The sequence below is a fragment of the Miniopterus natalensis genome, chromosome X (assembly GCF_054644295.1).
Source record: "Miniopterus natalensis isolate mMinNat1 chromosome X, mMinNat1.hap1, whole genome shotgun sequence".
In the NCBI taxonomy this organism is placed as follows: Eukaryota; Metazoa; Chordata; class Mammalia; order Chiroptera; family Miniopteridae; genus Miniopterus; species Miniopterus natalensis.
The window spans coordinates 68235616-68248455 of NC_142103.1; the positions used below are offsets into that span (position 1 = coordinate 68235616).

At 56.3% G+C, this 12840-nt stretch overlaps 1 protein-coding gene and 1 pseudogene across 1 annotated transcript; one reads left to right on the forward strand and one right to left on the reverse strand.

Annotated features, from left to right (window-relative positions):
- Positions 1-1978: 1978 nt before the first annotated feature.
- LOC107545551 (large ribosomal subunit protein eL32 pseudogene) lies at positions 1979-2443 on the forward strand (annotated as a pseudogene).
- A 454-nt stretch (positions 2444-2897) lies between these two features.
- On the reverse strand, positions 2898-5301 carry EMD (emerin). The gene is made up of 6 exons (XM_087813431.1): positions 5066-5301; positions 4783-4890; positions 4544-4621; positions 4188-4321; positions 3681-3718; positions 2898-3598 (listed from the first exon to the last, which is right to left on the reverse strand). The coding sequence occupies exons 1-6, from the start codon at positions 5145-5147 to the stop codon at positions 3277-3279; spliced, it is 762 nt and encodes a 253-aa protein (XP_087669557.1). The 5' UTR covers positions 5148-5301; the 3' UTR covers positions 2898-3276.
- Between the last annotated feature and the right edge of the window lie 7539 nt (positions 5302-12840).

Genomic DNA, 12840 nt, shown 5'->3' on the forward strand with positions numbered 1-12840 from the left:
TGGTTCTTCTGGGATCTACCCTTTGCCTCACCAACAGGGTACTCTTCTCTGTTCCTCCTACCCCCAGGGTTCAGCTCAGCTCCTCCCACAGCCACCTACACTGCCCACACTGTTCTTTTTAAGGCCCCAGCAGGGCCTAGCTCAGGTGGTACCCCCAGTGGAAGTGGAGACATGGTGTGCTAAGCCACAGACAACTTCTGCCCTCTGCTGTGTCCTCAGCACTTGTGAGGGAAGACAGGAGTGGGCAAGGCACCTGAGTCCTGCAGAGAGCCCTGGAAAACACTAGGTGAAATCCTTTAAGGCTAGGATTCTCTTGGGGGCCCAGGGAGCCCTCACAAGCCTTTGGGTTGGGGTGCCCAGAGCACTAGGGAGCACTCAGGTACCCTTATGGGGCTCCAGAGCTCTGGGGGTTGGTTGTGTAGAGCCCTTCGGACCACGGGAGGGGTGGAAGAGCAGTCAGGGTCCCATGAAGCCCTGGGGAGTGAGGCCAAGCCTGAGAGGGAATCCTAGAATGGGGATCCAGACTCCTCAGGAGCTATCAGGACTCTTTGGGATGGGGTATTCTGAGTCCTGGGGCAGGAGGCTAGAAGCCCCTTGTCTGGGAGCCCTCAGCAATCCTCCTCCATCTGGTGATGAATGGATATGGTTGCCCTTGGGGAATAAATGAATGAAAAGGGAGAGACTATGTCACGAGGGTATTGCCTCTTTTCTCATGCCAGACACCACAGTGGTTGCCAAGCACACCTACCTAGCCTCCCCCTCTCTCCTGAAACAGATGGAAGAACAGAAACCTAGAGAGAGACATTCTACCCAGAAGCCATGCCATCTCTCTTCCCTTCACTTGGGTGCCTCAAGCTCAGCTCCCTTTCCTTTCATGCTGTCCGTTTTCTCCACCCATCTACTCCAGAGCTTTGGCATGTTAACCTTGCCACGTCCCCAGGCCTCATATGGGGTTTGCCAGGCTCCACCTACCTCTCCAGTGCAACAGTCCTATGTAGTGCTTGGGGTGGGGGGCCTCCTAACATCCTTGATTTGGGATCGGTTGCTGAAACAAGCTATATCACTGCCCCTCTGGTGTGCTGGTATACTAGTGACCTGACTACTTGTTCTGCCCCTCCCTCTCATACAGGCTCATTGATCTGACATCAGGCCTTATTGTCAGTGATGAGGCAGCATTTCCTGCCCCTGCCTACAGTCCCCCATGGAGCATCCAGGTCTCAGCCCTTGTACTGGGATGGTGAGGGGCAGAGTCTGGATGTCTGGGGGGTCCATGCCACAGGTGTCTGTGCACTTGGGGATGAGCCAGGTGGCTTGCAGCAAACTAAGGGAGGCTGCAGCTATTGGAGTGGTGAGGAAAACAGAAGCAATTCGTTTCTTTCATCCTTTTGTATATTTTAAATGCACAAAAACCATGTGTTACTTTTAGGAAAACACAAAAAAACAATGTGGGGAGAGACTAGGATACAGCAAAAAGAAATGGCCAGGAGCTGGGGGTAGGTGGGTCCCAGTCCCAGCCCTGACCTGAGCTTGCTGTGTGGCCATAGACAGCCGAGAACCCCAAAGGGTAAGGAGCCCATGGGTGCTCCTGCTGGTGCTGCATGGGCACTGTGCCAGGTGAGAGGCTGGGGCCTGCTGAGTTCTACCACCTGTAGCAAGGAGTGGGCCAGAGGTGAGACAGAGTGATGTCAGGGCCCCACCTCTCCTGGAAGCCCTAGCCTCACTTCTGGTTCCCACCTGCAGGCATGGAGCACATGCCAGCTCCTACGTGCTTTCCCAACCTTTGCTGGCAGCATACCAACAGGGTGCACAGCCTCACATGGCATTCTACCCTGGGTTTCCTTAGCAGCTACTTTTAAAAATGTGTAAAATTTGGAGATTATGAAATACCCACAACAGAAAACATGGAGGTAAACAATATAGTCAGGCTCTCTTCCTCAGCGCTGCCTACGGAAGTGGCAGCCATCTTCCATTTGGCACCATGGCTGCCCTCAGGCCCCTCGTGAAACCCAAGCTTGTCAAAAAGAGGACCAAGAAGTTCATCCGGCACCAGTCAGACTGATATGTCAAAATTAAGTGGAACTGGTGGAAACCCAGAGGCACTGACAATAGGGTGCGCAGAAGATTCAAGGGCCAGATCTTGATGCCCAACATTGGTTATGGGAGCAACAAGAAAACAAAGCACATGCTGCCCAGTGGCTTTCGGAAGTTTCTGGTCCACAACGTTGAGCTTGAAGTGCTGCCGATGTGCAACAAATCTTACTGTGCTGAGATTGCTCACAACGTCTCCTCAAAGAACTGCAAAGCCACTGTGTAAAGAGTAGCCCAGCCGGCCATCAGAGTCACCAATCCCAATGCCAGGCTGTGCAGCGAAGAAAATGAATAGACAGATTGTGTACACGTTGTATTTGTGTTAATAAAACTATAAAATTCTGCCAAAAATAAACCCCAAAACAAAACAATATAGTCAATTGAAGAATCAGATTACCCAGAGATGATGGGGCATTTCAGAGTACTGGGAGCCTTCCCCATGTGATTAAACATGCAGCTTTCCAGAAGGCCCACCAAGCACATGCTGCCTTTAGACACTGAGGTTGGTGTCAGCTCTTCCTGGTTAAAAGATCTACAACCAGCATTGTGTGTACAGCCTCAGCTGCATTTCCAACCAGGATTTCCACACCCTATGGTGCCAGGGTTATTTTCTTAAGTAGTTACAAGAGGTCTGGGTATAGACCCCAAAAGCAAAGCACAAATGTGTCTATGGGTAGAATGTGATCCCTACCCTGATCCCAAAGCAAAAAGGGAGAACCAACAAAGCAAGGTGGTGATCTTGGAGACCCAGGGTGGAGGCCCCAGGCAAAGGAGCCCAACCCCTCCCCTAGTAAGAAGAGCCCACACGATTAAAAATAAACTGTCTTTTTATTGTGTGTCCACGAAAACAAAAGTCAAGGTGGCCTTTGGTTAATCCCCCCAACAAGGTGACAAGAACAGGAGGCATGCAATGACAACTATGTTCTCCTCTTCAGAAGGGTCTTACCCTCCTGGGCCCTAAGGGTCAGAGGCAAAGAGGGTCAGGAGGAAGGCCCACCCAGGCCCACCATGCTGCAGAGGGCCTGGGTCTGCTGCCTCCATGGCAGGACAAGGCAGGACAAGGCACCCCCAAGCTAGAACACACAAAAAAGCCCCCACCCCCCTCCCCCAACAAACACTGCTAAGGCAGTTGGCCAGCACTTCCAAGAGCAGCTGACCACAAAGCCATCCAGGCCCTCAGGTGTTTCCTTAGAAGGGGTTGCCATCCTCAGCCTGCATGGAGTAGTAAACCAAGAGCAGGAAGGCAGCAAAGACCAGGAAAAGAATCAGCTGGCCCCAGAGTGGGACCTGGCGGTCCTGGCCCAGGCCCACCCCAGGGGCCTGCTTTTCTGGCCTGATGGCTCGGCGGGTGAGCCACGAGGGGGGGGAAGAGGAAGATGAGGACATGGAAGAGGTGGAGGAGGATGTGGGATAATAGGACAGGCCCAGGGAGCTTCTGGTGATGTTGGAAACAGGGCGGTAGTGTGCGATGCTCTGGTAGGCACTGTCCCGGCCATACATGGGGCGTTCCCTGAGGTAAAGAGGGGAGCAGATGGGCCAGGAGGGCCTGGGCCCAGAATCAGTCCTGGTCCCTGGCCCTCCCCACTACTCACCTATCCTCTTCTGAAGAGAAAAAATTGTCATCACGCACCTAAAGAAGAGAATCAGGGTGAAGAGACTGACATTCAGGGTGAGCGTGGTCCTGTCATATCTCAGTCCAAACTTCCCTGGCTGGCCTATTCTGACCTTTGCTTAAAGACCAGGGCCCTGCCCCCCTCCAGAACCCTCCTGAATTCCTGGCCTTATGTCTGTGGGGCTTTGCCACTTGCTCAGTAACTTCTGGCTGCCTGCACCCTACTTTATGCCCCAGGATTCTAGAAAGAGCTCAAACCTAGAACCCAGACCAGGGTGCAGAGCATGTCCCATGTGCTCTAGTCAAACAGTTCTGACAGCCCCCCAAAGGAAAGCCCTGACCAGGCAGGTGTCTGCTGACCCCATTTCTCCCTGGAGGCTTGAAAGCTACCATTTGTAACCAGGGGCCCCCTTGATTTATCCAAACCCAGCTATGACCCCCTGAGGTTGTACCCAACCAAGTACAGGGTGCCCAACAGCTAGCTCACCTGGTGGTGAAAGGTGTCAGCATCTGAGAGTGAAGCTGAGGGCTGGCGGAAGCCCTTGGATGTGCCCACAAAATCAGGCTCCCCATAAGTCCTGGTGCTCAAGTAACTCTCCTCATAGTAGTCATCATTATAGCCTTGGGAAGGGGGTGGGAGACAGCGGTAGTAAAGGGGGCAGTGGTATCCCCGGCTTAGGCGATGGCCCTAGTTTGAATCCCATTTGGGGCCTGTGACACAGTTTCTTGCCCCCAGGACTGGTGAGGAACAGTGGGGATTGAGGTCTCAGGTTCTCCCTGACACTGGGTTCCCTGAGGGAGTGGAATGAAAATATGTCAGGGCCCACCCCACCACTGCCTTACCCTTGCTCTGGTAAAGTAAGGCGTCTTCTTTTTTGGGCAGATCATACATATCCGAGTCCACAGACGCTGAATCTGAGTCTGAATGGGGGAGGGGAGCACGACCATTTGCCCCCAAGCTCCTTTCCCCATGCCCCTCCTGGCCAGCGTCCCTGCCACACCCGCACAACGCAATCCTCCCTTTAGCCCAAACCGGGTCCCCACAGGTGGCCAGGTGGGGCTCTGGGGTAGGGGTGCCTCACCCGAGAGCCGATAGGAGAATGAGGATGCAGATGAGTTCGGGGGTGAAAGCCTTCGTCTCTGGGTCTCGTACTCGAAGATTTTCTTTTCGTAGAGCTTACGAGTGGAGCCTGGCCAGACACGGGGAGCGGGGTGGTCAGGGACGTGGGCCCGGAGCCTGGGGAGGAAGTCCCAGGAGGGGGCTCGGAGAGCAGGCTGGGGCCCGGGAAGGGGGGGACCCGCCCGGGGGGACCAGCCCGCCGCCCGCCGCCCGCCGCCCGCCGCCCGCCTCCCGCCGCCGCGTACCCACGACAGGCCCATGCGGGATGTTGTACTGGCGCAGCACTGCAGCCAGCTCAGCGTCCGACAGGACCGCGTAGTCGTCCATGGCGGGCGGCAGAGGCCTACTAGCAGCCCAGGCCTGGGGACACAGGCCTAGCTACGGTTGCCTTGGAGCGCGGCGGCGGCAGCGCGAGTGCCTCGGGAGGGGCAGCACTCGCGTCACGCCTGCGTCACGCTCGCGTCACAGTCGCGGGCTGCGCGCGCCACGCAGGGCGAAGCCTGTCCGCGGGGAAGCAGCTCGCGCCGACCCGTTCGGCCTCGGGAGTGGGCGGGGCGGGGCGGGGCGGGGCGGGGCTGGTGAGCCCACACCTCAGAAGTGGGCGGGATTGGCTAGAGGCGAAAGAGGGGCGGAGGGCGACGGAGAGCCAAAGAAACGCAGACCTGTTGGACCCTGGGAGTAGGCCTGGCTGAGCGCCCAGGGAAAGGGACGGGGTTGGCGAGCCAGGCGACACCCACTGGTGTGTACGGACGAGAAGTGAGGAAGAGTGGGGTCCCTGCGAGTGGAACCGGCAGAAACCGGCTAGGGCCTGGGAGCGGGGCGGGGGCGGGGCCAGCGCGCGTGTCTCGGCTTGCCCTCTCTGAGTCACGTGGGCACGCCCTATCCCCTCCCCCCTCAGCCCCCGCTACCCGCAGGCTCGAGAGTCTGGGGTTCCCCGGCCGCACCCCGGCAGGCCGCCCGGGCAGAAGTAGGAAGGGGCCTGATCCTAAGAGTGAGCCCTTGGAGAGCGCGGGTCCCGGGCCAGGCGCTGCTATGAGCGTTTGAGCGCGTGCGCCACACCAAGGAAGCGGCCCCAGGCAGAGCCTGCGCCCTAGGCTGCCCCCAGACCCCCTGTTCCCCTCCGACTTCCCTCGCTGCACAGCTCTGGCCTGTGCACCTGCGCCCGGCGATCCCCACCGCTTCCCTCCCTCCCTGCTCCACCCGGGAGGAAATAGGGCACTGGGCCAGGAGGCTGCCAGCACTCCAGGAGCAAGCTGCCTTGGAAGGGGCCGGGCGTACCAATGGGCACTGGCAGAGGGCACCGTGTGCTGTGTGCACAGACAGCGAGTGTCTGCCTGGGGTTGCCATCCACCTGGGGCACTAGGGGTTTTCCCTCCTGAATGGCCCCTGAGCCCTGCGTGACCCAGGAGGTGGCCAGATAAGGAGCCAAGGGGGCCCTTCCAGACCCAGAGTGGCCTGCTCAGGGCTTCCAATAGGCTTGGCAGGCTCTGAGCACCTGGGTCTGGGTGGGCTTCAGTGGCATGACAGTGCAGCCCCGCCCCCCCTCCGCCCAGGACAGGGGGCCCAGGGCTGAGAGGGGCAAACCACAGAAAGCACCAAGGCCTAGAGGAGCCTAGAATGTCACTAGGAGTTGGTAAGGGCCTTTGTCAGTAAAGAGCTGTTCCATGGAGATTCTAAACAAAGACAGCCAGTGAAGTGTGGAACCAATTGAGGTGCCTCTCCCTGGACAGGCCTAGAACTGAGAACATGGGGAGATGAGGTGCTGTCCCTGGTCTCATAGATGATAGCTGGTGATGGGGAGCAGAAGAGAGGAGGACTCTAGTTCAGACTCAGGCTGGCTGGCCCAGCTGGTGAGGGTCACAGATCAATCAGTTCTCAATGGATGGGAGAAGAGTTGGCCATACAGGGAGTGGTAAAGAGATGGGGCCCTGGATTGACCACACACAAAGACCCTCAGAAGAGTTGCTGTTGACTTGGTATTAGAGTAAAGGAAGAGCCTGCTCTGTCTCCTGAAAGATGTGGAGGAGGTGTGTGGGTCCCCAGACACGTGCATGGCTTCAGAGCAGGGAGAGATATGGTGTTTGGGCTCGGGGCCACTCAAAGGCTGCCTCGTGGAATTTTGAGTTTTGGCAAGATCAGATTCCCCAGCACCTCTCTCCAAGCCTTCTTCTGCAATCTTGGCCCATGTCCCAGAGGCTCAGTCCTCCCCCATGCCACCCCTCCCTGTATGTATCCAAGCTGTTTCCTTATGAGGTCAAGGAATTCTAGGTCTGCTTTTTCCCCAAGGAACACCCCCTCCCCCGGCACCTGCCTCGGCACTCTGCCTTTTATGTCCCCCTCTGTTTTCTCACCATGAGGTCCCACCACAGGTGCCACCAGGAGGCTAATCTGTGATGGTCCCCTGTGCCCATCTTGTGGGCTCCTGGAGTCCAAGTACAGCCCCACTGCAGTACAGATCCATCCCAGACCACCAGAAACCAGGGAGAGCTCTTTACCATCAGAGCTCAGAGGCCCTCTGCATCACCCCCATCACATAGAGGAGAAATTAGGAGACCAGAGAGGGAGGAGACTTGCCCAAGGGCCTCATGTGCAGCGATTCATTCAATGGACTGTTTTCCCAGCCAATACCTATTCCTCGTGGCAGTGACCTGGACAGTGTGACCCAGCAAGGGTTCCGAGTCCTCAGAGGGGCTGTTGGAGGAAATCTGGGGCCTCCATGTTAGTCTTCCTGGGAAGAGTGAGCAAAGTTAAATAAGAGGACTTTTTATGGAACTATAACCAGGGTGAAAGGGCTATAGTTTCTCCCTTAAGGATGGGGAATGGCTTCTAAGCAGTATATTGTATAACTTGCAATCCCAGCCATATTGAAAGTTGTAAGGAAAAATAATATCAAAACAGATACATTTCTCAGCATCCATGTCCAAGGACATGATTGTTCCCTGAGCTATTAATGCTTTCTGTAAGATCAGAATCTTCTTAATATTCTAGTACTGGACAAAACTTAAACTTTTCAAGGATGTTAGAGATCGTTTGGGTTTTACCCAGTATCTGAATGCTTTGAAACAGCTCAGATAGTAACAAAAGTCATAAGATGGTGATTATTGTGAAAATGTATGTGTAGAAGATTGTCACAAGCAATATAAAACAGTGACTGGTTAGCTGACCAAAAGCCTCTCAAAGAACGCCTTGTGTTCCAACCCTAGAACCATCGGTTCATCTGGGAGCCATTGGAATGGCCAGTTGGAGAGTCAGCCTACCTTGGCAGCAGGAATGGAACTGATTCTAGTGGTTTTCCAAAACCTTCAACACAAGGAGGAAAGGTCTTTTATGACATTTTTTAAAACCAGGAAACAGCTGGTGCTGTACAAACCTTCGTTTCCCCCAGACCTGGAAGAAGTAGAGACCAAGAACCGCATGTGTGGAGGGGGTGTATGTGGAGGGGGAGGGAAGCAGAAGTGTAAAAAGAGGATTCAAATGGAGGTGGGGATCTCAAGATCCAGCCACATGGCCACTGCCTCCTTCATGCCCCCTCACCCATTGTATCCCTGGCAATGCCTGTGATAGATAAGTTTCCCTCTTTGAAGGATAGCGGTGGCCATGAGCTCCAGCTAATGGGCCTGAACTCAAGCCACTCATCTATCAAGTGATGATAATCTACTGCCCTCCCCAGTGGTAGTGCAAGCAGTGAGAGATGGAAACCCTGGCACTGCCAGGAGATCCCACCATGGGCCTGGGTAGAAAGGTCATTGGCAGCAGTGGATGCAAGGGAAGCTTGGAGGGTAATCAGAGCCTTCCCATTCATGTTAAACTGTAGATCACCAATTCATTTAGCAGGTGTGACCAAGCTTCTTCCTCTGTTATCCCTTATTCCCTTCCTCTTTTTTAAAAAAAAAATAGGTTTTCTTTAAAAATGTATGTTTTTATCAATTTTAGAGAGAGGGACAGAGAGAAACATCGATGAGAGAGTCATTGATAGGCCGCCTCCTGCACACCCCCTACTGGGGACTGAGCCTGCAACCTGGACATGTGCCCTGACCAGGAATCGAACCAGAGACCTCTTGGTTCATGGGTCGACGCTCGACCACTGAGCCATGCCAGCTGGGCCCTTCCTCTCTTTTAATGAAGTAAAATAGAATAGAAAATACCAAAGTGCTTTGCAGGTACTAAGGGAGAGTAGTTTTATGAAATGTTTATTTCAGTTATTTGTGTCAGTCTGTGTGTGCGCACACACATACTGGCTCAGGATATAAAATGTAGTTCTTATTGTGGGCAGAATGTTAAAACGACACTGCTTTATGTGGCCTTCCTCAGAAGTGACATTTAAGCTGAATCTGAAGCTACCAGGAAATGGGCACATAGAAGAGGAAGAGGAAGCCTGGCAGAGCCAGGGTGTGGCTGTGCCCACCCAGCTCACAAACACTTGGCTCTTTGCCTGCACCTCACTGTACAGTCAGTCCCAGGCTTCCGTACTGCACCTGATTGCACTTCTAAGAATTCAGTAAGGTTCTGCTGCAGTGGGCAGGCCTGGCACCCAGCTGGGCTGCTTGCTCATCACCAGGCTTGGGTCCCTGCCCCACTGGGGCCTTGCCGGTGGTAAGCATTCAGTGGACACCTGCAAAGGCCTGTTGTTCCCCTCCAACCCAGAGGGCAGAATCCAACTTGCTGGCCAGTCTAGGCTTGGGGCAAAGGCAGGGGCCATCACTGTGGGTGACTCCCTGGAGGAGGTGGCCTTTCGGCTGTGTTGAGATGTGGGCCCTGCAGACCCCGTGGGCTCTTTAGACGAATCTAGCCCCCCTCCCATTACCCCCGCTCCCTCGACGGGCGGTGAGCTCATCGAGGGGGGGGCACATAGCCAGGCGGTCCGGGCGCTTGAGCTCACCGCGCGCCCCCGCCAGCCCCCCTCCCCCGCTCCTGGACGATTTTACCAATTAAGGCTTTTTCGCCAGGCCGGGACGAGCCGGGTGCAGGGCGGGCGCGGGGCGGGGGAGCGGCCAACAAGAAGGCAAGCAGCGGAGGCCCATTCGCTTAGAGGCTCCCGGGGCGCAGCAGACGCCAGTGAAGTCCCGAGGCGCCGGGCGCCGGCGGGAAAGCAAGCCGGGCGCCACCCTGCGGTTGCCGGCCGCCCTCAGGGACAGCAGGTGAGGCTCCGCGCGGGACGGTCACCGCGCTGCTCGGACTAGGGGCGGGGGTGGCGAAGGCGAGCGGTAAAGCCCGGAGAACACAGGCGCCGGCATACACCCAAGACTAAGCCAAGTGCAGCTGGGGTGCGTGAGCGCTGTGGAGGCGACCCGTGCTCCTGGGAGTGCAGTGCCCAGAGGCTGCCTTTCCTAGTGTGCCCGAGAAGCTGTGTCTTTACCCAGGAGTGTGGGAGCCCAAGGCCACGAGGTCCCTGAGAGAGAGGGTGTCTGAGCATCTGGTAGGATATGGGCTACTGTGGGTGCCCACGAGCTGGCTACTGCCTAAGTGGGGAAGACGGCCCCAAGAGCAGGAAATAGTGTAGGCTGAAGGTGAGTGGCCACCTGAAGGACACTTTGAAGCCAGCATGGCCCCTGGAAGGGCAACAGTGGGCTCTTGGCTGGCACTAGTCCTCAGGGCACCAGCTGTCTTGGTCACAAGGAAGCTGGTCCGGGGCTGCTGCACTCCATAGGGGCAAGGGCAGGGCTTCAGCCAGGTACAAAAAGCAGGATCTCCTCAGGCCAGGTTGTTGGGCTGGGCCCTGGGGCCTGTCCCAGGTTGGCTCTGAGCTGGATGTTCACTACCAGCCAGGACGTGAGCAGCAATATACCCAGATTCCCAGGTCCAGGAAAAATAGGTGAAGTCTGCTAGCAGGCCCACCTACACAGGCTCCAGGCTGCATGGTCAAGATGGGAGCTCAGGAAACTTGTGCCCTCAGCTGCAGCACCTGGCCTTGCCTTGACAACCAAGGTCTCTCACTGTGCCATTCTGAGGCTTTCTTCACCAGCTGAAGCACCCCTTTGGGAAGGCCTGGCCTGGGGTCTCAGGGCCGGGGGTGGGGGTAGGGTGGGGGTGGGGGTGGGGGCGGGGCGTGTCTAACATCCAAGAATCTACTCCAAATAAGGGAAAATATGAAAGAGCTGGATTTAGTCTTCCAAAGACTGCCTGATCTGGGGGCTTTGTGATGGGGCGCCATCTGGTGGTGATACTATGTCCCCTAGGGACAAGAACCCTCTACACTCCCATCCCTATCTCCCCCAAACAGGGAAAGCCTAGGGCTGGGAGCCAGGACACCTAGCTTCTGTCCACCTTTCTGTTAGAGTTGACTACTGGCCAGTTATTCTGACTCAGTTTCCCTGCTCTCTGAAGATTAAGGAATGAACACAGACAATCCAGTTGGATGCACTTAGTGAAAAGGAAATCAATTCTTGATGTAATGCTGTCCTTGGGAACTTGCTTTCCATTGGGGCAGGGGGAGCAGAAGGACAACTTAGCCTGTCTTGAATGGGCCCTGGTAGGGAGGGGTCCGTCTGGGTTCCCCCTTCACAGCTCTCCCTCCCACCTCCATTCCAGTTCCCAAGTCACTGTGGTATGGAGTTTTATGCAGGTGTAGTTGAAAGTGCTCAGGAGAGGGGAGAGTACACAGGAGTTGGGCCTCAGATTGGAAAATGGCCTTTGGAGTCCCTACCACCACCATTGGTGGGGAAAACCAGTTGGGTGACAGGTAGCCCCTAAGTGAGTGTGCTGGAGGGCAGGGAAGATGTTGGCTGGGACCATAGCCCCACCGTGGGTAATGCAGACACTTAGTCATGCAAGAGTCAACCATATTTGGACATGACATGCTGGCCGAACCAGAGCCTGCAGTCCCACAGGTCTTTAAGCAGATAACTTAATTACAACTAGTCTGCAGCTCTAAGAATTGAGCAGGAGGGACAAAGATCTAAAGAAGGGAACATACTGGAGAAGGGAGGTACATGAGACTGGGAGGAATAAGCCCACTCTGGGGATGAAGCCATGGGTAGGCTGGCTTCTACTGACTGAAGAGGGTGGCAGTGAGTGTCTCCAACAGGCTTCTTGCTGGTGTCCATCTCCCCACAGCAGCCTCTTCACTGTCTCCAGAGTTATCTGCTAGAAAATTAATTTTGCGTGAATAGTTACACAGCCCAGGCTCCTCAGCAGGCCTTGGCAACCTGTGGCTTGTCCCCCTCAGTTCCCTGGCTCCCCTGTTCTCAGAGGGGGCCCTCTGCACTGCCACAGCACTGAAGCCCACCCAGGTGGTCAGAGCCTACCAAGCCTTATTGGAAGCCCTGAGCAAGCCCTCTGGATCTGGAAGGGCCTCTGGGCCCCTGCCTAGCTGCCTCCTGGGTCACACTGGGCTCAGGGGCCATTCAGACAGGAGAGGAAACCCCTAATGCCCCAGGTGGACAGCAACCCCAGGCAGACACTTGCTGTTTGTGCACACACCACATGGTGCCCTCTGCCAATGCCCATTGGCACGCCCAGCCCCTTCCAAGACTGCTTGCTCCTGGAGTGCTGGCAGCCTCCTGGCCCAGTGCCCCATTTCGTCCCGGGTGGAGCAGGGAGGGAGGATAAGCAGTGAGGACCTGTAGGCAGGTGCACAGGCCAGAGCCCTGCAGAGTGGAATGCCTGGCCTGGGGCAGAGGGTCTGGGGGGGAAGCCTAGGGTCTGGGCCCTGACTGGAGCCGCTTCCCTGGTGTGGCGCAAGCACTCAAAGCGCTCGCAGCAGCGCCTGGCCAGGAACCCACGCTCTCCAAGGGCTCACCCTTAGGATCCCGCCGCTTCCCGCTGCTGCCGGGGCACCAGACAGGGTGCGACTGGGTAACCCCAGATACTGGAGCCCCGGGGGGTGGGATCAGGGTTGGGCTGCGGGGGATGGGGCGGAGCCCACGTGACTCAGAGAGGGCAAGTCATCGCTACCCCCGCAGGGGCCATGGGGAAGGAAAGTCCCTTGTATGGCGTGCTCGCTAGAGACCAAGTGGTCCAGGGCCAGACGCTACTCAGCCTTTCCTCACTGCAGGGTCTTCTGCAACGCTGGCGTGAGGCC

What these genes read in the sequence shown, in the direction of transcription:
- EMD (XM_087813431.1), bottom strand. Translation starts at nt 5,147, where the DNA reads ATGGACGACTACGCGGTCCTGTCGGACGCTGAGCTGGCTGCAGTGCTG. An exon ending in CCCGCATGGGCCTGTCGTGG is followed by an intron (nt 4,891 to 5,065) that starts GTACGCGGCGGC and finishes GTGTCTGGCCAG; the next exon opens with GCTCCACTCGTAAGCTCTAC. An exon ending in CTTACTTTACCAGAGCAAGG is followed by an intron (nt 4,322 to 4,543) that starts GTAAGGCAGTGG and finishes CCCCTTCCCAAG; the next exon opens with GCTATAATGATGACTACTAT.